Source organism: Saimiri boliviensis, chromosome 1, assembly GCF_048565385.1.
Source record: "Saimiri boliviensis isolate mSaiBol1 chromosome 1, mSaiBol1.pri, whole genome shotgun sequence".
Classification (NCBI taxonomy): Eukaryota; Metazoa; Chordata; class Mammalia; order Primates; family Cebidae; genus Saimiri; species Saimiri boliviensis.
In genome coordinates this window covers 141,416,766-141,439,131 of record NC_133449.1, presented here as the reverse complement: position 1 = coordinate 141,439,131, position 22,366 = coordinate 141,416,766, and the positions used below count along the sequence as shown (strand labels likewise).

Sequence of the window (22,366 nt, the reverse complement as noted above, 5' to 3'; positions counted from 1 at the left end):
AAAATAAAAAGTTGTGATAATAAACATAAAGAGCTTAGCAAAGTACCTCTTAATAAATGTTATTAGGTCGGGCACGGTGGCTCAAGCCTGTAATCCCAGCACTTGCACTTTGGGAGGCCGAGGCAGGCGGATCACAAGGTCAAGAAATCGAGACCATCCTGGTCAACATGGTGAAACTCTGTCTCTACCAAAAATACAAAAAATTAGCTGGGCATGGTGGTGCGTCCCTGTAATCCCAGCTCCTCAGGAGGCTGAGGCAGGAGAATTGCCTGAACCCAGGAGGCGGAGGTTGCGGTGAGCCGAGATCACGCCATTGCACTCCAGCCTGGGTAACAAGAGTGAAACTCCGTCTCCAAAAAAAAAAAAATAAATAAATAAATAAAAATATTATTTATTTCTATTCCTTTCATTTTTAAAAATTTACAACTTAGCTACTTTTTTTTTTTTTTTTTTTTTGAAACAGGGTCTTGCTCCATTGCCCAGGCTGGAGTATAGTGGCTGAAACACAGCTCACTGCAGCCTCAATCTCCCAAGCTCAAGTGATCCTTGCACTTCAGCCTCCCTAGTAGCTGGACCACAGGTGCTCGCCACCACATTTGGCTAATTTTTTTTACATGTTTTGTAGAGCTAGGGTCTTGCCATGTTACAGAAGCTGTTACTGAATTACTGGGCTCAAGTGGTATCACCTGGACCTCCCAAAGTGCTGGAATTACAGGTGTAAGCCAACATGGCCTGGCCAAAAATATTTTAAGCTCTATAGCCTGTTATAGTGAACATAAGTCAGCCTAGCAACCGCCCCACTCCAGATTGAGTCTGGTAAGGCTACCAACTTCAATACACCAGGGATGGGCACGTGACACAGGTCTAGATTGCAGTCTCCATCATTTTGATAACAGTGGTAAGTACAAGGAACTGGCAAAAACAGAACTATTTTTGTTTTGTTTTGTTTTGTTTTGAGACGGAGTTTCACTCTTGTTACCCAAGCTGGAGTGTAATGGCGTGATCTCGGCTCACCACAACCTCCGCCTCCTGGGTTCAGGCAATTCTCGTGCCTCAGCCTCCTGAGTAGCTGGGATTACAGGCACGCACCACCATGCCTAGCTAATTTTTTGTATTTTTAGTAGAGACGGGGTTTCACCATGTTGACCAGGATGGTCTCGATCTCTCAACCTCGTGATCCACCCGCCTCGGCCTCCCAAAGTGCTGGGATTACAGTCTTGAGCCTCTGCGCCCGGCCAAAACAGATCTGTTGAAGTCCTACCTTCAAACTGATAATGTGAGTAGTAAAAGAACCTTCCAGTTTTTCTTATAGGGGTTAGTTATTAAGTTAAGGCAATATATTCCTAGAGCTACAGGCACCATGTTAGCTGACTATACAGAATTAGACCCTCCACAGCAGGAGATGTTGCAGCCAAGATTATTTCAGCCTTTGGATCCCACTGCACCTAAACCTAGATCCACCCCCAGTCTCAGGAGTTACATAAGGCAATACATTCCACTTCTACTTAAATTAGTTGGTTTTGGGTTTCTGGAACCAAAATATTTCTTACTAAAAAAAATTGCAGGCCAGGAACAGTAGTTCACACCTGTAATCACAACTACTCCAGAGGTTAAGGCAAGAGGATCACCTGGGCCCAAGAGTTCAAGGCTGCAATAAGCAATGATCTTGCTATTGTACTCCAATCTGGGCAACAAAGTGAAACTGTCTCTAAAAAAATAATAATGACAATAAATACTTTTTTTTAATTAAAAATAAATTATGTATGTCTACTTTGATAGACAAAGATTTTTCTCCATCTCTGACTTCAAGAGCTGTCCCTGAGCTCTTACATAGTTTTGTTGTTCTACCTATAAAATATTATCTTAATGCACATTTACAAAGTTGCCTGAAATCCATAGAAATGTGATGTTCAAAATACCACTAAAATGGCTGGATGCAGTGGCTCACACCTGTAATTTCAACACTTTGGGAGGCCAAGGCGTGTGAATCATGAGGTCAGGAGTTTGAGATCAGCCTGGCCGATATGGTGAAACCCCATCTCTACTAAAAATACAAAAATTAGGCCGGGTGCCATGGCTCACGATGTCAGGAGATTGAGACCATCCTGGTTAACACAGTGAAACCCTGTCTCTACCAAAAATAAAACAATTAGCTAGGCATAGTGGCATGTGCCTATAGTCCCAGCTACTCGGGAGGCAGCAGAATTGTCTGAACCTGGAAAGCAGAGGTTGCAGTGAGCCGACACTGTGCCGCTGCACTCCAGCCTGAGTGACAGAGCAAGACTCTGTCTCCAAAAAAAAGAAAAAAAACCCACTAAAACAAATACTGAAAATATTTTATTATTCACTTGACATGTCAAGCAAGCATTTTTTAAAAGCTCCAACAAGCTCACCTGTACCTAAGCAAATTTATTATTCTGTCTTTCATTTTACAGTTGTCTATAATGTTTCTAAATCTCTTAATATGGTGGCTTCTCATTTAATCTCTATTATCATCTTCTGATGGTTTTGGAACAATGTAATGAATGTCTACTATTTATGCCTGCCTAGCATCCACTTCCCCTTCTTCTGTTAATATCACCTTAATTCTCTTTTGAGAAACCCCTACTTTTAGTCCATATGGTTCTAGGGAAATTGCCCCATTCCCTGGGTACAGGTCTGAGGTGACCTGATACAGGCCTGGCCAATCAGAACATCTGGAACCTCTTGGCCATATGACTGGAACATAGATGAGTAAGGCCCAGTATTTTTGGTTGGAATGATTGTGAAAGAGATATTACAAAGTGATCAGTTCTCACCAAATTAATTTATAGATTTAATATAATTTTAATAAAAATTCCAGAGGATTTAATAATAATAAAATCATTCCAAAATGTATCTGGAGAAACAAGGAACTATACTATACCAGCCAGCAATTGTCTCTTGTTCTTTTTCAAATTTTTATTGGCTGGTACAGTCCACTTGAATTACCAGATATAAGTTACAGCTACACAATACAGTATGGTATGTTACAAAACACTAAAATGGAATATAATAGATACTCCAGAATCAGAGCAGAGAATATAAAAAGTGCTATTTTAAAAGGTGTATTTCAAATCAACAAGGAAAGGACAGGTCATCTCATCCTAAGAGGGGCAGACGTGCAGCATGCATATTGTACCCCATCCTCAGGCACACTCACTGCAGATATCACTAATTAAGCACAGCACTTGTTCCTGCTCAACCTAGAAATGGCCTTGGATCTTTCCCCACATGGCACTCTAGGCAGCCACCACCAATCTATCAGACTAAGCATGCAAGAGGATTATTTCACAAATAATGTTGAGGCAATCAGTTAACTATTTGGAAAAATAAATAAAGTTAAACCACTACTGCATACCATATGCCAAAATAAATTCTACATAGATTAAGAAGTTAAATGTAAGAATTGAAACCATAAAAGGACTGGAACAAAGCTGCTGCAAGAGACATTCTCAGAGAGAAACAGAGAAGCTCTGCAGTGAGGAGAAATGGGAGAGAATAAGAGCAAGTGTCCTCAGCACTGCCTTGGGTTCCTGACATTTCTGAGGCCCAGCTCTTCCTGAAGTCCTGACACCTGTCTGGCTCTTTATAACACCTCAATCCTTTTTCTTTTTCTTTTTTTTTTTTTTTTTTTTTGAGACAGAGTCTTGCTCTGTTGCCCAGGTTGGAATGCAGAGACACTATCTCAGCTCACTGCAACTTCTGCCTCCTGGGTTCTTACAATTCTCCTGCCTCAGCCTCCTGAGTAGCTGGGAGTCTAGGTGCACGCTGTTGCACCCGGCTAATTTTTGCATTTTGTATTTTAGTAGAGATGGGGTTTCACTGTGTTGCCCAGGCTGATCTTGAACTCCTGAACTCAGGCAATCCGCCTGCCTTGGCCTCTCAAAGTGCTGGGATTACAGGCATGAGCCACTGCGCCCAGCCAACACCTCCATCCTTTTATTTCAACTAGTTTAAATGGGTTTCTGTGTTTTGAAACCCAAGGAGCATTTTCTTTCTTGAAAAAGGCATTTTCTTTCTTTTTAAAAATTTTGTTAGTTGAGCAATTCATTTTACTATAAATAAATAAGTATAGGCCAGACATGGTGGCTCACACCTGTAATCCCAGCCCTTTGTGAGGCTGAGTCAGGCAGATCACCTGAGGTCAGGAGTTCAAGACCAGCCTGGCCAACATACAGAAACCCCATCTCTACTAAAAATTACAAAAATTAGCCGGGCATGGTGGCACATACCTGTAATCTTAGCTACTTGGGAGGCTGAGACAGGAGAATTGCTTGAATCCAGGAAAATTGCTTGAATCCAGGAAGTGGAGGTTGCAGTGAGCTAAGATGGTGCCTCTGCACTCCAGCCTGACCAACAGAGTGAAACTTTGTCTCCAAAAAAAAAACCACAACAACAAAAATGATACTGTCTGAGTCTCTTTCAATGAAAAATTAAAGCTTTCAATTTTGCTAAGTGTGAAGTGTAACTTTTTTTTTCAGATTTAAAATAGAGATGGGGTCTCACTAGGTTGACCAGGATGATCTTAAACTCTTGGCCTCAAGCGATCCTCCCACCTCTGCCTTCCGAAGTGCTGAGATTACAGGCATGACTCACCACACCGGCCTAGGTGTAACATTTTATATGCAAGACAGATTAAATTCAAAAATACTGATCAACTTTCTCATCTATTTCATTAAGTTGACTTTCCATGAAACATTCAAAATAATTCACTAATTTTAAAGCAAGAGGGTCAAAAGACAGAAAAAGGAAAAATGTTGCAGAAAAGTCAAAGCAATAAAAAAATTTCATTTCACATATTCTCAAATAATTGTAGCACTCTAACAACGTCTTGGGGGCCAGATATAAAGCCACGTTTGAATTTTATATTTCTTTTATCATTTCTAAAACACAAACCTACTGATAGCCTAATCGCTAGCACTTTGTTCATATATAAAAGTATTTCATGAGTTTTGTTTTTACACTAAAATCAAACAAAAATTTTATTAAGGAATCAGTGCATTTTCCTCAGAAAGACACTTAAATAAAGTAACCAAATCAACTGTATTTCTCCAGGCACAAACTATTAAACCTAACTGACCACACTATCATTTCTCCAAAGGAGTTCAAAAGCTCCTTTCTCTAATATAGAAAAAAGACCCTTTAAAGGAAGAATATGCTCTCATCCATGTGACTGGATATAGTGCAATGTTTATAAACTAAAATTTTTCTTCTCAAATCCCAGAGACATCAAACAGAGTTACATGACTTAAGTGCTTTACAACAAAGTTGAATAGTATGAGAGTAACACTCTCAAAATTATTCCCCTTTTCCACTAGTAACCATTCTTCTACTGTCCCTGGATAGAAATATCAGGGCTAATTCACTATATCCAATCAGCCACTGTATCCTATCATTTCTTTCTTTAAAACAGTGTCTCTCAATTTTTCCACCCCAGTGTTTCTGAGGGATCAAACCCTGTGCCAGTAACAAAAACTCACTGCAAAAAGATCTCTGGAAATACCAAATTTTTGGGTGTATGGGCAATTGGAAGGAGAGGAAACTTCTCTCAGTGGACTCTGAAATGAATGTCCTCTGACAAGAATCAACTGCTTTAAAGCATTTCTTGAATTGAATCCTCTGCTCCATTCCCACGGCCACTACACAACCCGTTCCAAAGGTGATCACCTCTGGCTTGGATTACTTTTCACTACAACAGCTGCAGTTTTTCCCACCTTCGGTTTTTCCTCTGCATTGCATCCAGTGCTTCCACTGCTGCCAACCCAAAATTCTCTTCCTATCACATCACTTCCTGGATCAAAAATGAATTACATCAGTTTCTCACCTCTTCTATCTCTTCAACCTCTCACTCTTTCTGTTAGTTGTCCTTTTCTCTTGCTATACAAATATGTCCCAATTATTTTCCGATTTAAAACAAAACAAAATAAAAAACCACCAATAAAGTAAAACCTTTCTTGGACATTTTATTCGACTCTAGGTACTGCCTTTGCCTTTTTTTTGAGACAGGGTCTTGCTCTGTTGCCCAGGCTGGAGTACATGGCACAATCATGGCTTGTACCCTTGACCTCCTGGGCTCAAGCAATCCTCCCACCTCAGCCTCCTGAGTAGCTGCAACTACAGATGCATGTCACCACACCCAGCTAATTTTTGCATTTTCTTTTTTTTTTTTTTTTTTTTTTTTTGAGACGGAGTTTCGCTCTTGTTACCCAGGCTGGAGTGCAATGGCGCGATCTCGGCTCACCGCAACCTCTGCCTCCTGGGTTCAGGCAATTCTCCTGCCTCAGCCTCCTGAGTAGCTGGGACTACAGGCACGCGCCACCATGCCCAGCTAATTTTTTGTATTTTTAGTAGAGACGGGGTTTCACCATGTTGACCAGGATGGTCTCGATCTCTTGACCTTGTGATCCACCCGCCTCGGCCTCCCAAAGTGCTGGGATTACAGGCTTGAGCCACCGCGCCCGGCCTAATTTTTGCATTTTCTGTAGAGATGGGGTCTTGCCATGTTGCCCAAGCTGGTCTCAAACTCCTGGCCTCAAGTGATCCTCCCACCTTTGCCTCCCAAAGTGCTCAGATTACAGATGTAAGCCACTATGCCCAGCTGCCTCTGCCTCTTTTATTTTGCTGAGAAGCTTTTTTAGTCTACAGCCGGGCACAGTGGCTCACTCCTGTAATCCCAGCACTTTGGAGGCTGGGGCAGGTAGATCACCGGAGGTCAGGAGTTCGAGACCAGCCTGAACAATATGGAGAAATCCCATTTCTACTAAAAATACAAAAAAATTAGCCGGGCATGGGGCACATGCCTGTAATCCCAGCATAGTCTACTTACTGCCTTCTGCTCCTGTCACTTTGCTGAAACTGCTCTTATGAGGACTCCAGTGGTCTTGTACTCTAATGACCAAACCCAATGGACTTTTTAGCTCTCAACTTTCTTGGATTCTGTAATATCTGAAGATGCCAATCACTCCCAGCTCCTTGAAATTCTTGTCTATCTGACCACCACTATACACTTTTCTCCAGATTGTCCTCTTAAGTCCTGGACCATACCTTTCCAGATTCTTCTTCCTTCACCTGGCTTTAAATGTAGGAGTTCTGCAGGATTCCATCCTAGTTCTACTTCTCAATTTACACTCTCCTCTTTTGATGACTTCATCCACACTCATGTGTCAATTACTATTTCTACCCTGACATCTGGTAAATCTTCATCTCAGCTGACATTTCTCTTGGTTACAGACCTGTACTTCCAGCCGGCTACTGACCTTTTTCCACCAAGAGGTCACACAGATAATTCAAATTAAACATGCCCCACACTAAACTTACCTTCACTCAGAAAACTAGTTTGTCCTCTGTTCATTTTGATTTCAGTTATCCAGCTTCCCAAGCTAGAAATCCAGAAGTTACCTCCATTTCTTTCTCTTCAGACCTCAAACATTCAGATCCGTTCTTTCTTTCTCAATATTTCTCCACTTCACACTGTCCTATCCAGTCTCACTATCCTTACGGTGTTGCAATTAGCCTCCTAACTGCTTTTCCTTACTTGATGTCTGGAGGTCCTATACTCCATCTGTCACTCTCAACTTTCTACAACATTTTCCCTCATTTAAAGCACTTCGGCAGCACCCTGTGGCCTAAAACTTTTTCAGAGTGCATGTGCATCAGTAAAAATTTGAGTATAGGGAATGTAAATTAATTCAACCATTGTGGAAGACAGTGTGGCGATTCCTCAAGGACCTAAAAATAGAAATCCCATTTGACCCAGCAATCCCATTACTGGGTATATACCCAAAGGATTATAAATCATTCTACTACAAGGACACGTGCACACGAATGTTCATTGCAGCACTGTTTACAATAGCAAAGACCTGGAACCAACCCAAATGCCCAACGATGATAGACTGGATAGGGAAAATGTGGTACATATACACCATGGAATATTATGCAGCCATCAAAAACGATGAGTTCACGTCCTTTATAGGGACATGGATGAACCTGGAAACCATCATTCTCAGCAAACTGACACAAGAGCAGAAAATCAAACACCGTATATTCTCGCTCATAGGCGGGTGTTGAACAATGAGAACACATGGACACAGGGAGGGGAGCACTACACACTGGGGTCTGTTGGGGGGAAATGGGGGAGGGGCGGGGGGTGGGGAGGTGGGAAGAGATAGCATGGGGAGAAATGACAGATACAGGTGAGGGGACGGAAGGCAGCAAAGCACACTGCCATGTGTGTACCTATGCAACAATCTTGCATGTTCATCACATGTACCCCAAAACCTAAAATGCAATAAAAAAAAAAAGAATACAAAAAAAAATAAAATAAAATAAATAAAAAAAAAAAAAAAAAAAATTTGAGTATATACCCTCAATCTATGAATATTTATTAATGCATATATACTATAAACCATATGTAAAATACAGAAACCAATAAAGACTGAGATACAGAAAAACAAGGATATAAACATAATCCAGATGAAGTCATTCTATCTAAATGTCATATAGTAGCTGCTATATGACTCAAAGTACAATACACTTCTTAAAGTGAAGTTCATTATTGATGATAATGTGTATATATCAACATTTTAAATAATCTTTTTTTTTTTTTTTTTTGAGACAGAGTTTCGCTCTTGTTACCCAGGCTGGAGTGCAATGGCGCGATCTCGGTTCACCGCAACCTCCGTCTCCTGGGTTCAGGCAATTCTCCTGCCTCAGCCTCCTAAGTAGCTGGGATTACAGGCACGTGCCACCATGCCCAGCTAACTTTTTGTATTTTTAGTAGAGACAGGGTTTCACCTTGTTGACCAGGATGGTCTCGATCTCTTGACCTCGTGATCCACCCGCCTCGGCCTCCCAAAGTGCTGGGATTACAGGCTTGAGCCACCGCGCCCGGCCTTTTTTTTTTTTTTAAGAAGGAGTGTCGCTCTTGTTACCCAGGCTGGAGTGCAAGGGCGCGATCTCGGCTCACCGCAACCTCCGCCTCCTGGGTTCAAGCAATTCTCCTGCCTCAGCCTCCTGAGTAGCTGGGATTACAGGCACGTGCCACCATGCCCAGCTACTTTTTTGTGTTTTTAGTAGAGACGGGGTTTCACCATGTTGACCAGGATGGTCTCGATCTCTTGACCTCGTGATCCACCCGCCTCGGCCTCCCAAAGTGCTGGGATTACAGGCTTGAGCCACCGCGCCCGGCCATTTTAAATAATCTTGACAATTCATTTTTTAAGCTGACTCCTTGACAGATTATAATTACCTTGACAAAGAGCTCCCACCAGGAGGAGAAATGCCAGTTCTAACTTTTTTTTAATGTTTGCAGCGTTAGAATTTTCTTCAGTGTACTATTTCTTTGTGTAAATCTCTAAGCCACTTGTTCCTTTTGTGAAAATTAATATAACTAAAAGAAGATAATATAAATCCACTCAACCAGGCTCAAGTAAACTGCAACAAGTTGCATCTGGTAACAGCAGCCAAACTAGTAAGGTCACCACTGTCAATTCCTCGGCTTTGTGAAGCTTCTGTTCTATCACTCTGATGAAATTGCTTTTATGAAGGCTCCAATGATCATAAGACATCAGCTTGTATATCAAGTATGTAATGGCACCATCTTATAAGACTGAGCAAGAGAACCAGTGTTATCTATATATTAAATATTAATAAAGCTCTATTCCTTTATTTTCAAGTTGAAAAAGTAAATATAAACCTCATTTAGAGACAATTGCTTAGCATCACATACGAGTCTCTTGAAGACCTGGCCTCTGCCCACCTTTCCAGCCTGCTCTCCTGACAATACACTTCCTATACCTTATCACACTTTACTTCTCTCAAAAAACCAGCTACTTATCACTTTACCTTCAACATGCTGTCCTTTGCACTCCTAACTCCAACACCCTGTGTTCTCACCTCTATTAAAGCCTCTATCACAACCTGCAATAACTGTTCCCTTACTAGCCTAAAAAGAGATTACTCCCAACTTGGAATTGCCAGCATCTACCACGACACTTTGTTTGCAGTAGGTACTTAATAAATGTTGACAGAATGAAAATGGTCCAAATTCCTTTGGCTGGCTTTCCATAACTTGCATAATCTGCCTTCAATCTATCTGCCCAACTTTATTTTCCTCCCTCAAGTCCATACCAATTAGCCATTCCCCTCACCTCGTATCATATGTCATGCTCGTTTTGGCTTTTGCTCAGGCTGTACCCTCAACGTGAACTGACCTCAGTCTACAGATCAGTAGCCTGTCCTTCAAGCCTTAGATCAAATCTCCTTTCCCTAGGAAGTCATGCTCAATTATTTCATCCCCCAATTAACCATTCCCTTTAGTGAACTCTTGAAAAGAGAGTTTTACACACTTTAGCAATTATTTTCTATGGGGTAGTTTCTTTTTTTTTCTTTTTCTTTTGAAGACAGGGTCTTGCTCTGTCACCCAGGCTGGAGTGCGGTGATATGATCTGCAACCTCCACCTCCCAGGTTCAAGCGATTCTCTTGCCTCAGCCTCCCGAGCAGCTGGGTTTAAAGGCACACACTTCCAAGCCTGACTAATTTTTGTATTTTTAGTAGAAACAGGGTTTCATGTTGGCCAGGCTGGTCTTGAACCCCTTACCTCATGATCCACCCACCTCAGCCTCCCAAAGTGCTGGGATTACAGACATAAGCCACCAAGTCTGGCCTATGGTGTACTTTTCTTTCCCCAGTTTCTAATTATTTGATGCCAAGGATCATTTTCATTTTACTTAGCACACTGATCTCTCACAGCACAGTGCAACATAACAAGACACAGGAGATGCTAAAGATCTGACTAATTAGTTGTAGGTAGCCCAGTCCAGGGGAGGAAGCACTGGACTGGGTTTTAGTCCAAGTTCTACCACTAATTTGTCAGGTGACCTTAGTCGTGTCACTTAAACTCTGGTTGTTCATTCCTCATCTATAAGATCAAACATTACTTGGTCCGGGCACAGTGGCTCACACTTGTAATCCCAGCTCTTTGGGAGGCTAAAGTGGGTAGATCACAAGGTCAGGAGTTCAAGACAAGCCTGGCCAAGATGGTGAAACCCCATCTCTACTAAAATACAAAAATAAGCCGGGCATGGTGGTGGCCAACTGTAGTCCCAGGTACTCAGGAGGCTGAGGCAGAGAACTGCCTGAACCCAGGAGGCGGAGGTTGCAGTGAGTCAAGATCGCACCTCTGCACTCCAGCCTGGGCGACAGAATAAGACTCTGTCTCAAAAAAAAAAAAAAAAAAAAAAAACAAAAAACAGACATTACCAACTTTAAAAAATCCAAGTAAGACAGTTTTCTAGCCTAAATTAAAAATTCAAAATTTTCCCTAAAAAATCAAGAGAAATTCTTGAGACCTTCAGTAACTCATTTAACTTTGGTAAAACTCAATTTTAATCATTTATACAACAAATATAAACAGCCTACCTCAGAGGACTGTATAAAGATCCAATGAGAAAATACAGATATAGACAGGCCAGGGGCATTGGCTCATGCCTGTAATCCTAACACTTTGAGAGGTTATGACAGGAGGATTGCTTGAGCCCAGGAGCTCCAGACCAGCCTGGGCAACATAATGAGGCCTGTCTCTACAAAAAACAAAAAATAAAAATAAAAACATTAGTCAGCATGGTGGTGCACACCTGTAGTCCCACTACTTAGGAGGCTGAGGTGGGAGGATCACTTGAGCCCAAGAGGTTGAGGCTGTAGTGAACTGTGATCACACCACTGCACTCCAGCCTGGGCAACAGAGAGAGGCCCTGTCTCAAATAAAACAAAATGCGTAATTTAAAAATCCTTATTAGCTGGGCACGATGGCTCACGCCTGTAATTCCAGCACTTGGGGAGGCCGAGGTATATGGATCACGAGGTCAGGAGGTCGAGACCAGCCTGGTCAATATGGTGAAACCCTGTCTCTACTAAAAATACAAAAAGTAGCCAGGCATGGTGGTGCACGCCTTTAGTCCCAGCTACTTGGGAGGCTGAGGCAGGAGAATTGCTTGAACTTGAGAGGCAGAGGTTGCAGTGAGCCGAGATCATGTCACTGTACTCCAGCCTGGGTGACAGAGCAAGACTCCATCTCAAATAAATAAATAAATAAATAATTTTTTTAAATCCTTATTAAAATGTAAAGCATTATTATACTATTTATTGGAAGATGCAAGGAAACAGCATTATTTGTTGTCCAGTTAGTTACCACAGTGTGCTAACCTAGCCAGGAACACTGATTGGATCCTCAAATAGTCAGCTGAGAAGAGTAAAACACTGTTCCATAGCCACAGGCTATACCTCACCCCTTATGAAAAAAACACAACCAGGCATGGTGGCTTACACCTGTAATCCCAGAGCTTTGGGTGGCTGAGTTGGGTAGAACACCTGAGGTTGGGAGTTCAAGACCAGCCTAACCAACATGGAGAAACCCCATCTCCACTAAAGATACAAAATTAGCAGGCTGTGGTGGTGGGCACCTATAATCCCAGCTACTTGGGAGGCTGAAGCAGAAGAATTTCTTGAACCTGGGAGATGGAGGTTGTAGCAAGCTGAGATTGCGCCACTGCACTCCAGGCTGTGTGACAGAGCAAGACTCTACCCCAAAAAAAAAAAAAAAAAAAAGAGAGAGAGAGGCAGATTAGGTCAGGTGCAATGGTTCACACTTGTAATCCCAGCACTTTGGGAGGCTCAGGCAGGCGGATTACGAGGTTAGGAGTTCAAGACCAGTCTGGCCAACATGTCAAACCCCATCTCTACTAAAAATACAAAAATTAGCCAGGCACGGTGACGCATGCCCAGCTACTCGGGAGGCTGAGGCAAGAGAATTGCTTGAACCCAGGAGGCGGAGGTTGCAGTCAGTAGAGATCGTGCCACTGCACTCCAGCCTGGGCAACAGAGCAAGACTCCATCTCAAAAAAAAAAGAGAGAGAGAAAGAAAGAGAGAGATTAATTAATATACATGCAGTTTCAAAGAAAATGTAACTTGTTTTCCCTGGGAGATTCTCAACACATCAAATACATAATGAAGAAAGTGGTTGCAATAAAAAAAATTAAAAAAAAAAAAAAAAAGAAAGAAAGTGGCAATGTGGGAATCCAAACAAGCTTCTTAAACTTAGCAGCCTAATAATGTCTGCAATATTTGTTGCATGTCCCCTAACATAAACAAAAAGAGCCATATTATATGTAACACTCAAATCAAACCATTCTAGATACAAAAATTATTTTCAGCCAGGCACAGTGGCTCATTTCTGTAATCCCAGCACTTTGGGAGGCTGAGGCGGGTGGATCATGAGGTCAGGAGTTTGAGACCAACCTGGCCAACACAGTGAAATACCGTCTTTATACAAAATATAAAAATTACTAAGGCATGGTGCCATGCACCTGTAGTCCCAGTGACTTGGGAAGCTGAAGTAGGAGAGTAACCTGAGCTTGGGAAGGTTGAGGCAGCAGTGAGCCATAATGGCGCTGCTGCACTCCAGCCTGGGAGACAGAGTGAGAACCTGTCTCGATCAATCAATAATTATCTTCAATTCTGAAGTTAAATTTCATGCCACTCTACTTTCTCCACCAAATTAACCATTTCCTTACAGCAGATTCAATAAAAATACTTTTAGAGTCAGTTCAATAAAAGATGATTTTTCAACAATAGTCCAGGCTGGGCGCAGTGGCTCAAGCCTGTAATCCCAGCACTTTGGGAGGCCGAGGTGGGTGGATCACGAGGTTGAGAGATCGAGACCATCCTGGTCAACATGGTGAAACCCCGTCTCTACTAAAAATACAAAAAACTAGCTGGGCGTGGTGGCGCGTGCCTGTAATCCCAGCTACTTAGGAGGCTGAGGCAGGAGAATTGCCTGAGCCCAGGAGGTGGAGGTTGCGGTGAGCGGAGAGCGCGCCATTGTACTCCAGCCTGGGTAACAAGAGCGAAATTCCGTCTCAAAACAAAAAAATAAAAAAACAACAACAACAACAAAAAACAATAGTCCAGTGAGAATTGCTTCAAAAATATTGATTTTTTTCTTAAATATCAAACCTTACACTGGAAACTTGATACTATCTTCCCTAATCTCCTTTGGAACACTTTACTTTTTTAAATTTTTTTCAAGATGGAGTCTCACACTACCACCCAGGCTGGAGTATAATGGTGTGATCTAGGCTCACTTCAACCTCCACCTCCTGGGTTCAAATGATTCTCCTGCCTCACCCTCCCAAGTAGCTGAGATTACAAGCATCTGCCACCATGCCCAGTTAATTTTTTGTATCTTTAGTAGTGACAGAGTTTCATCACCATGTTGGCCAGGCTGGTCTTGAACTCGTGATCTTGTGAATCACCCACCTCGGCCTCCCAAAGTGCTGTGATTACAGGCGTGAGCCACCGCACCCAGCCTGGAACACTTTTCAATGTGTGGTCAAATTTATGTTCATGTGGTCAATTTCATAGATTTAAAAATATAAGTGCTAGGAATTCTCTGGACAGATAATATTTCTAGAACAAAGGACATAGTACATTTAACATACAATATCTGATCTGTGAGTAGAGTTATCCCTTTATGCTTACAATCTGTATTACTTATTTATTTATTTACTTATTTTGTTTATTTAGAGAAAGGGCCTTGCTCTGTCACCCAAGCTGGAGTGCAGTGGAGTGATCATGAGTTACTGTTGCCTCGAGGCTCAAATGATCCTCTAGCCTCAGCCTCTTGACTAGCTGAGACCACAGGTATGCAGCACCACATCTAGCTAATCTTTTAATTTTGTAGAGATAGGGTCTCACCATGTTGCCTAGGCTGGTCTTGAACCTTTGAGCTCCAGCAATCCTCTCACCTGGGCCTCCTAAGTCCTGGAATTTCAGTATAAACCATAGCACCTGGCCTGCAATCTGCATTACCAATATAAATGTCATTTAATCTGCATGTCTTAATATCAATGCTAAATTCAGCTAGCCAAAACTATAAACACACACTTAATGGCAAGTTTTAAGGTTCTGAATAGTAAGTATAAAGGAAGAGGAAAAACCAGAAATAAGAAACGAAATGCAAAGTTTAAGAATAGGCCAAGTGGTTGCCGGGCGCGGTGGCTCAAGCCTGTAATCCCAGCACTTTGGGAGGCCGAGGCGGGTGGATCACGAGGTTGAGAGATCGAGACCATCCTGGTCAACATGGTGAAACCCCGTCTCTACTAAAAATACAAAAAATTAGCTGGGCATGGTGGCACGTGCCTGTAATCCCAGCTACTCAGGAGGCTGAGGCAGGAGAATTGCCTGAACCCAGGAGGCGGAGGTTGCAGTGAGCTGAGATCGTGCCATTGCACTCCAGCCTGGGTAACAAGAGCGAAACTCAGTCTCAAAAAAAAAAAAAAAAAAGAATAGGCCAAGTGGTGAACAAAGCCATGATTGCACTGAAATAAAATAATATTGGTGACGCACCATGGCTCATGCCTGTAATTGCAGCACTTTGGGAGGCCAAGGCGGGTGGATCATGAGGGTCAGGAGTTCGAGACCAGACTGGCCAACATAGTGAAACCCTATCTCTACTAAAAATTAGCTGGGTGTGATAGCATATGCCTGTAATCCCAGCTACTCGGGAGGCTGAGGCAGGAGCATTGCTTGAACCTGGGAGGTAGACACTGCAGTGAGCCCAGATTGCACCACTACACTTCAGCTGAGTGAGCAACAGAGCAAGACTCCATCTCTTATTTATTTATTTATTTATTTATTTATTTATTTATTTACTTGCAGCATTTCACTCTGTTCACCCAGGCTGGAGTGCAGTGGTGCAATCATGGCTCCCTGCAGTCTCAAATACTGGGCTCATGTGATCCTCCCACCTCAGCCTTTCAAGTAGCAAGGACTACAAGTGCGCCATTACACCCAGCTAGTTGTATTTTTTTCAATTTTTTTGTACAGACGGGGTCTCATTATGTTCCCAGGCTTGTCTCAAACTCTTAGGCTAAAGTGATCCTCCCACCTTGACCTCCCAAAGTGCTGGATTAAAGGTATGAGCCACCACACCGGTCTTTTTTTTTTCTTTTTTTGTTTTTTTTTTTGAGATGGAGTTTCGCTCTTGTTACCCAGGCTGGAGTGCAATGGCGCGATCTCGGCTCACCGCAACCTCCGCCTCCTGGGTTCAAGCAATTCTCTTGCCTCAGCCTCCTGAGTAGCTGGGATTACAGGCACGCGCCACCATGCCCAGCTAATTTTTAGTGTTTTTAGTAGAGACGGGATTTCACCATGTTGACCAGGATGGTCTCGATCTCTTGACCTTGTGATCCACCCGCCTCGGCCTCCCAAAGTGCTGGGATTACAGGCGTGAGCCACCGCGCCCAGCCTGGCCTTTTTTTTTTTTAAGCTAGTCAAGTGAAACAGTGAAAGTGAAGAAGAAACAAAGAACCTATAACTAGTTGTGATCAATTAGTTGTAAATACCACTGCACTTGGACCAGCACAAACTCATTCTTAACCTATTTACCTAAAATAATTCTTTTTTTTTTTTTTTTTTTTTTTTGAGGCGGAGTTTCGCTCTTGTTACGCAGGCTGGAGTGCAATGGCGCGATCTCGGCTCACCGCAGCCTCCGCCTCCTGGATTCAAGCAATTCTCCTGCCTCAGCCTCCTGAGTAGCTGGGATTACAGGCACGCGCCGCCATGCCCAGCTAATTTTTTTTAGTATTTTTAGTAGAGACGGGGTTTCACCATGTTGACCAGGATGGTCTCGATCTCTTGACCTCGTGATCCACCCACCTCGGCCTCCCAAAGTGCTGGGATTACAGGCTTGAGCCACTGCGCCCGGCTAAATAATTCTTATTGTGTATTACTTTTCAGGTAAAATGGAGCCCTGGATTTTATCTTAATGACTTGCCATTCTGGCTATTTTGACAGTGCCTTTGTTAACTCGTGGCATACCTTCATGACCTGGTCCTACCTTCCTCATTCAGACTTGCGCTGTTCATTGCTGTCTTCTCAGTCCCTGAAAAGGTACCCAACATGTGAATTGTAAAATGAATTAGAACTTTGAGGGAGGTGTTATTACCATCCCGGCTTTACAGATGAGGAAACTAGAGTTTAGCAAGATTAAGTAACTTGCCTAGGGGTTACAAACCACTAGTCAGAAACAAACCCACATCTGACCACAAAGTCCTTGCTTCTACTCTACCCTTACCGACCAGAATAACTTTTTATTTCACTTTTTTTGAGATGGAGTTCCTCTCCTGTTGCCCAGGTTGAAGTGCAATAGTGCAATGGCGTGATCTCAGCTCACTGCAACCTCCGCCTCCCAGGTTCAAGTGATTCTCCTGCTTCAGCCTCCCAAGTAGGTGGGATTACAGGCACTTGCCACCACGCCTGGCTAATTTTTTGTATTTTTAGTAGAGAGAGGGTTTCTCCACGTTGGTCAGGCTGCTCTCAAACTCCTGACCTCAGGTTATCTGCCCACCTGGGGTTCCCAATGTGCTTGGATTACAGGTGTGAGCCACCATTCTGAGCCAGAATAACTTTTTAATGTTTTGCACTTCTGCGTCTTTACTGGTGGCAGCTCTCTCTTCTTGAGAGAGGGAAAGCTCAATTTAAGCTTCATCAACCTGAGCATCTTCAACCTCTGATTCCCATGATGGACTTATATTTGGGTTGTGCCCTCTCCAAATTCTATTAAAAGAGCACTTTTAGCCCTTTGCTACACTTACTTACTTCTCCTCCTTTACCCCATCTCAGCTCTAAACTTCCTGAGGGCAGGAGTCAGGTATCTTCAAGTGTCTCTGGCACAAGGTAAGAGTTAAGTAAATATCTGATGAATGAGTGAATAATTCCTGCAAATCTCTGAGATAAAAACGGAAACTTTTAGCTCAATTCCCTAACCGCAGGCAACCAAAGACTATAGCTTTCCCTGGTGTGGGGTTGGCAACAGCATGCCTGAAATTCCCTGCCCACACCACAAAAAAGCATCGTTGTGCAATGATACGGCAGTTTTTCAAGTTTTGAGACATCTAATGGAAGGACAATCCAGTACAGCTTGAAAACTTTAAAGACTAAACTTAAAATCTATTGCTTAAAAGTGGCCTACCCGGATGGGACACCAGCTCTCAATTTTAAATAATGTTTGACTGGTTCAACTAAATCATTGTTTTCAGTGGTTTTTACAGATTTTGATTAATTTTATTTTTACACCCAGTGGCTTGAAAAATGCAACGTCATAAATTTACTATATTGACTTCCCAACTTATAAGGACAAAAACTGCTTGTCTTATACAAAGTGGGAAAATAAAGTAGAACCTGTGTTAGGTAAAACGGCATTCAATAAATATGTTATTATGCTGCCATCTTTCTTTTTTTTTTTTTTTTTTTTGAGGCGGAGTTTCGCTCTTGTTACCCAGGCTGGAGTGCAATGGCGCGATCTCGGCTCACCGCAACCTCCCGCCTCCTGGGTTCAGGCAATTCTCCTGCCTCAGCCTCCTGAGTAGCTGGGATTACAGGCACGTGCCACCATGCCCAGCTAATTTTTTGTATTTTTAGTAGAGACGGGGTTTCACCATGTTGACCAGGATGGTCTCGATCTCTCGACCTCGTGATCCACCCGCCTCAGCCTCCCAAAGTGCTGGGATTACGGCTTGAGCCACCGCGCCCGGCCGCTGCCATCTTTCTAAAAGCATACACAGCCTATTTAGTCTAACAAATACTGGGAAGCATTTACTACAAGGTTTTCATTTTGCTGGTCTGAATACTAGGTTCAAACTATACCTACACAAAAAGTGGGTTTTTCGTTTGTTTTTGAGATGTAGTCTTGCTCTGTCACCCAGGCTGAAGTGCAGTGGTGCTGTCTCAGCTCACTGCAACCTCCACCTTCTGGGTTCAAACAATTCTGTCTCAGCCTCCCTAGTAGCTGGGATTACAGGCATGCACCAACACCCACAGCTAATTTTTGTATTTTTAGTAGAGACGAGGATTCGCTGTGTTCTCCTAACCTCAGGTGATCCACCTGCCTCGGCCTCCCAAAGTGCTGGAATTTTAGGCTTGAGCCACCTCGCCTGGCCAAAAAGTGTTGTTTTTTAAAAATATGGCGTAAAGGGTTCAACAGAGGACTACAGAAATAGTACTAAATTCAATATTCTGGATATAAGAATTTGTAACCAAATGCTTACTTAGCTAGACCAATTTCAAGGTACACATTTAAAGTAACAGTTTTTTTAGACACACTCAAACCACAATCTATAATTTTACTCCTTCTATTAACACTAAATTTTTGAGCAGTGTCTAGCCCCACCTAGACATCCAACATAAACAAGGTTTACAAATAGGATATTATAAAGGTGGGACACGAATTTCACGACTGGTGTACATGAAATCATTTCTGATAAACCAGTATTTTTCCAAATATTCACAAGCTGATTTATAAGAAACTGAAAATTATTGTGCCAAGTTGGACTTTTTTTTTTTTTTTTTTTTGAGGCGGAGTTTCGCTCTTGTTACCCACGCTAGAGTGCAATGGCGCGATCTCGGCTCACCACAACCTCCGCCTCCTGGTTCAGGCAATTCTCCTGCCTCAGCCTCCTGAGTAGCTGGGAATACAGGCACGCCCCACCATGCCCAGCTAATGTTTTGTATTTTTAGTAGAGACAGGGTTTCACCATGTTGACCAGGATGGTCTCGATCTCTTGACCTCGTGATCCACCCGCCTCGGCCTCCCAAAGTGCTGGGATTACAGGCTTGAGCCACCGCGCCCGGCCTCAAGTTGGACTTTTGGCCTCTCGGTTTGATGATTGGTCCTTCTTCACCAGCAGTCCCTAGCCCTTCCCTTCTGTTCTTCCTCTGCCAGGAATACTCTCCTGACTCATCCCTGCCTGCCTATGTCCATCACTTCCTTGGAGAACTGGCTCAAGATTCAGTTCAAGGAAAAAGTCCTCCCTGCCTAATTCCATCTCCACTACTTTCTAACTTTGCATTCCCTTGGGACTTAAATATAGTTTGCACGACATAACCACCAACGGTTCATCCCTTTCCTTCCTATAAGTTGTTTTGCATTTTTCTATCATTTCTCCAATAAGAGACCAAGAAGGGACAGCAACTTCTTTCATATTCTCAACACAGCTAGCAATAATCACCAGTGAAAGAAAGCTGACCTCTCAAAAATTTCTAAAGAAAGCAACTGACTTTTCGTTTACAATTTACTCTATCACCTCCAACATGCATGAGTCCTTAAAGGCGAGGAATTTTATTTTTGCCTGACTTCAAATTCATCATAAAAGATCCAATTTACAAATCACATATATAACTTAATATAAAGAATAATCCTGGTTATTGAAACTTATCTTGTGATTTACCATTTCAAGTCTCTTACAAAAACCCTAACAGTCTTGAAGCAGCACGCCTGTGAGTGGTAGGAAGCTGGCAGCAGACTCTTGCAAAAGGGGCACAACTCTAGTTGGCAGTAAATGTTCAAACACGTGATCCTCCACTGTTAAACAAGGTTCATTAACCACACAGACTTGCTGTTTCAGCTTTCTGGCTTCAATGAAGTGCTATGATCTCCTTTGGTTATTGTTGAGAGCCAATGATGGGTTAAATTCCCATAAATTAACCAGCGCTTTGGTGGTTTGCCCAAGTATACCGCTGGCATCGGTGTTGGACTTTTTTTTTTTTTTAACAGACCTGCCCGCCCGGAGGAGCCAGAAGTGAGTGAGTTAAGCGCCAACCCGGCACTTCTCAGCGGGCAAACGGAGACAGACCCACTCGAGCCGTTCGCTCTCCCTCTAGTTCTTAGTGTCAGCTTATCCGGCCGAGGGGGAGCTTCATAGGCAGCTGCTTTTTGCCCAATCTCAGCCGAGTCTTCCTTAGGGGCTGCAAGCCACACTTCGGCGGCTGCCCAACTTTTTCTGCAAGAAGCATCCGTTTTTCCACACTCAAAGCTCCAGAAACCCGGGTTTGGGGAGAGAACCGGCTCGCCCCCGCCGGCAGCGCAGGAACAAAGTGAGCTCCCGCGAGCCCAGGCCGCCGCGGCCCGCCCACCCTCCGGCCCCGCCGGCCGGCCGGCCCCACTCACCCTCCAGCAGCACCTCCTTGCCCGCTCGCTTCAGCGCCTGCACGGCCTGGTCGTGAGTGGCCTGGCGCAGGTCGGTGCCGTTCACTGACAGGATGGCGTCGCCCAGCCGCAGCGCCCGGCTCTGGTCGGCGGCCAGCCCCGGGAAGATCTTGGAGATGAGGATCGGCATCCGGTTCTCGCGGCCGCCCTTGATGCTGATGCCCAGGCCGCCCGCCTCTTGCTTCACCACCCGCACACGGCGCACGGGCGGCGAGGCGCCCGCCTCACCCGTGGGGCCCCGAGGCGGCGCCGGTGGGCTCGGGGGCCCCAGGCCGCGGCTCGGGCTCCCGGGCAGCGAGTCGCCGGCGCCGCCGCCGTTCGGGAGGCCGTTGAAGGCGGCCGCCGCGGGTCCCAGAGCGGGTTCCAGCTCGGCCGCGGCGCCGTCGCCAGTCAGGCTCAGGCTCTCCCCGCTCAGCTCCGCCACCACTCGGACCCAGCGCTCCCTCAGGAGTAGCTCCACCAGCCCAGCTTTAGTGGCCCGCGTCCACACCGCCATGGCCGGCCCCGCTCCAGCCGCCGCAGTCGCCACAGCTACCCTCATTCCAGTCAGGCAGCCTCGGCGCTTCCCTCTTCCCGCCCGGAGGGGCGGGCCCGGCCCCTCCCCGGCGCGATTTATTATTCATGCGGCCACGCCCACCTCCGAGGGGCGGGGCCGGCGCAGCCGCTTCCGGGAGGTGCAGAAGTTGTCCGATCCTTCGCGCCTCGCCGGACGTGGGCCGCCCGAGTGCGGTGGGACTGCATTTCTTATCCTCCTTCCATTGGCTCCCCACAGACCCCCAGAAACTGTTGACCTCTACCGTGCAATTCACGGGAGCACGAAAAGCAAAATCAGCTTGGAGAAGCACTTTGCAAGCCTGCAAGACCCGGTGGCACGTTCATTCTTGCACCGATTGGTTCGCACCCTGTGTACTGAGCGCTCAGCCAGGGACTCCGGCTCCTTTGGAGGCCCTGTAGATAAGCGCAGTAGTACCAGCAACAGCTGAGAGCTTGCGGTCTAGTGGGGAAGGAAAATGCAGAACCAACCAACTAGGTGTGATACTACGTGGTTAAATGACATACAGAAAACGTCCCCAGAACAGTATAAAAGGAACATTTGGTTAGGCCTGGGGTCAACTTAACAGGTGACAGTGGAGGGTGAATACCTCAAGCACAGAGAACAGTGCAAGCAAAGGTCCAGCAGCATGATCCAAGCCTTTGTCAATGTTTTGTAATCTATTTTAATTGCCTGTAATTCCAGAGGGGACCATGTCTTCTTAAACGCTGAAGCCACAATTGGCAGGCCTCAAGGATATTTGCAGAATGA

At 44.3% G+C, this 22,366-nt stretch overlaps 1 protein-coding gene across 2 annotated transcripts in view; it reads right to left on the bottom strand.

Annotated features, from left to right (window-relative positions):
* The window catches only part of SNTB2 (syntrophin beta 2), a 135,022-nt gene extending 113,387 nt beyond the window's left edge, over positions 1–21,635 (bottom strand). For both annotated transcript variants that reach the window (XM_039477691.2, XM_074405468.1), the window contains exon 1: positions 21,025–21,635. In XM_039477691.2, coding sequence (XP_039333625.1) covers positions 21,025–21,604 — 580 coding nt within the window. In that variant the 5' untranslated portion in view covers positions 21,605–21,635. The remainder of the gene's footprint in view (positions 1–21,024) is intronic.
* Positions 21,636–22,366: the final 731 nt, after the last annotated feature.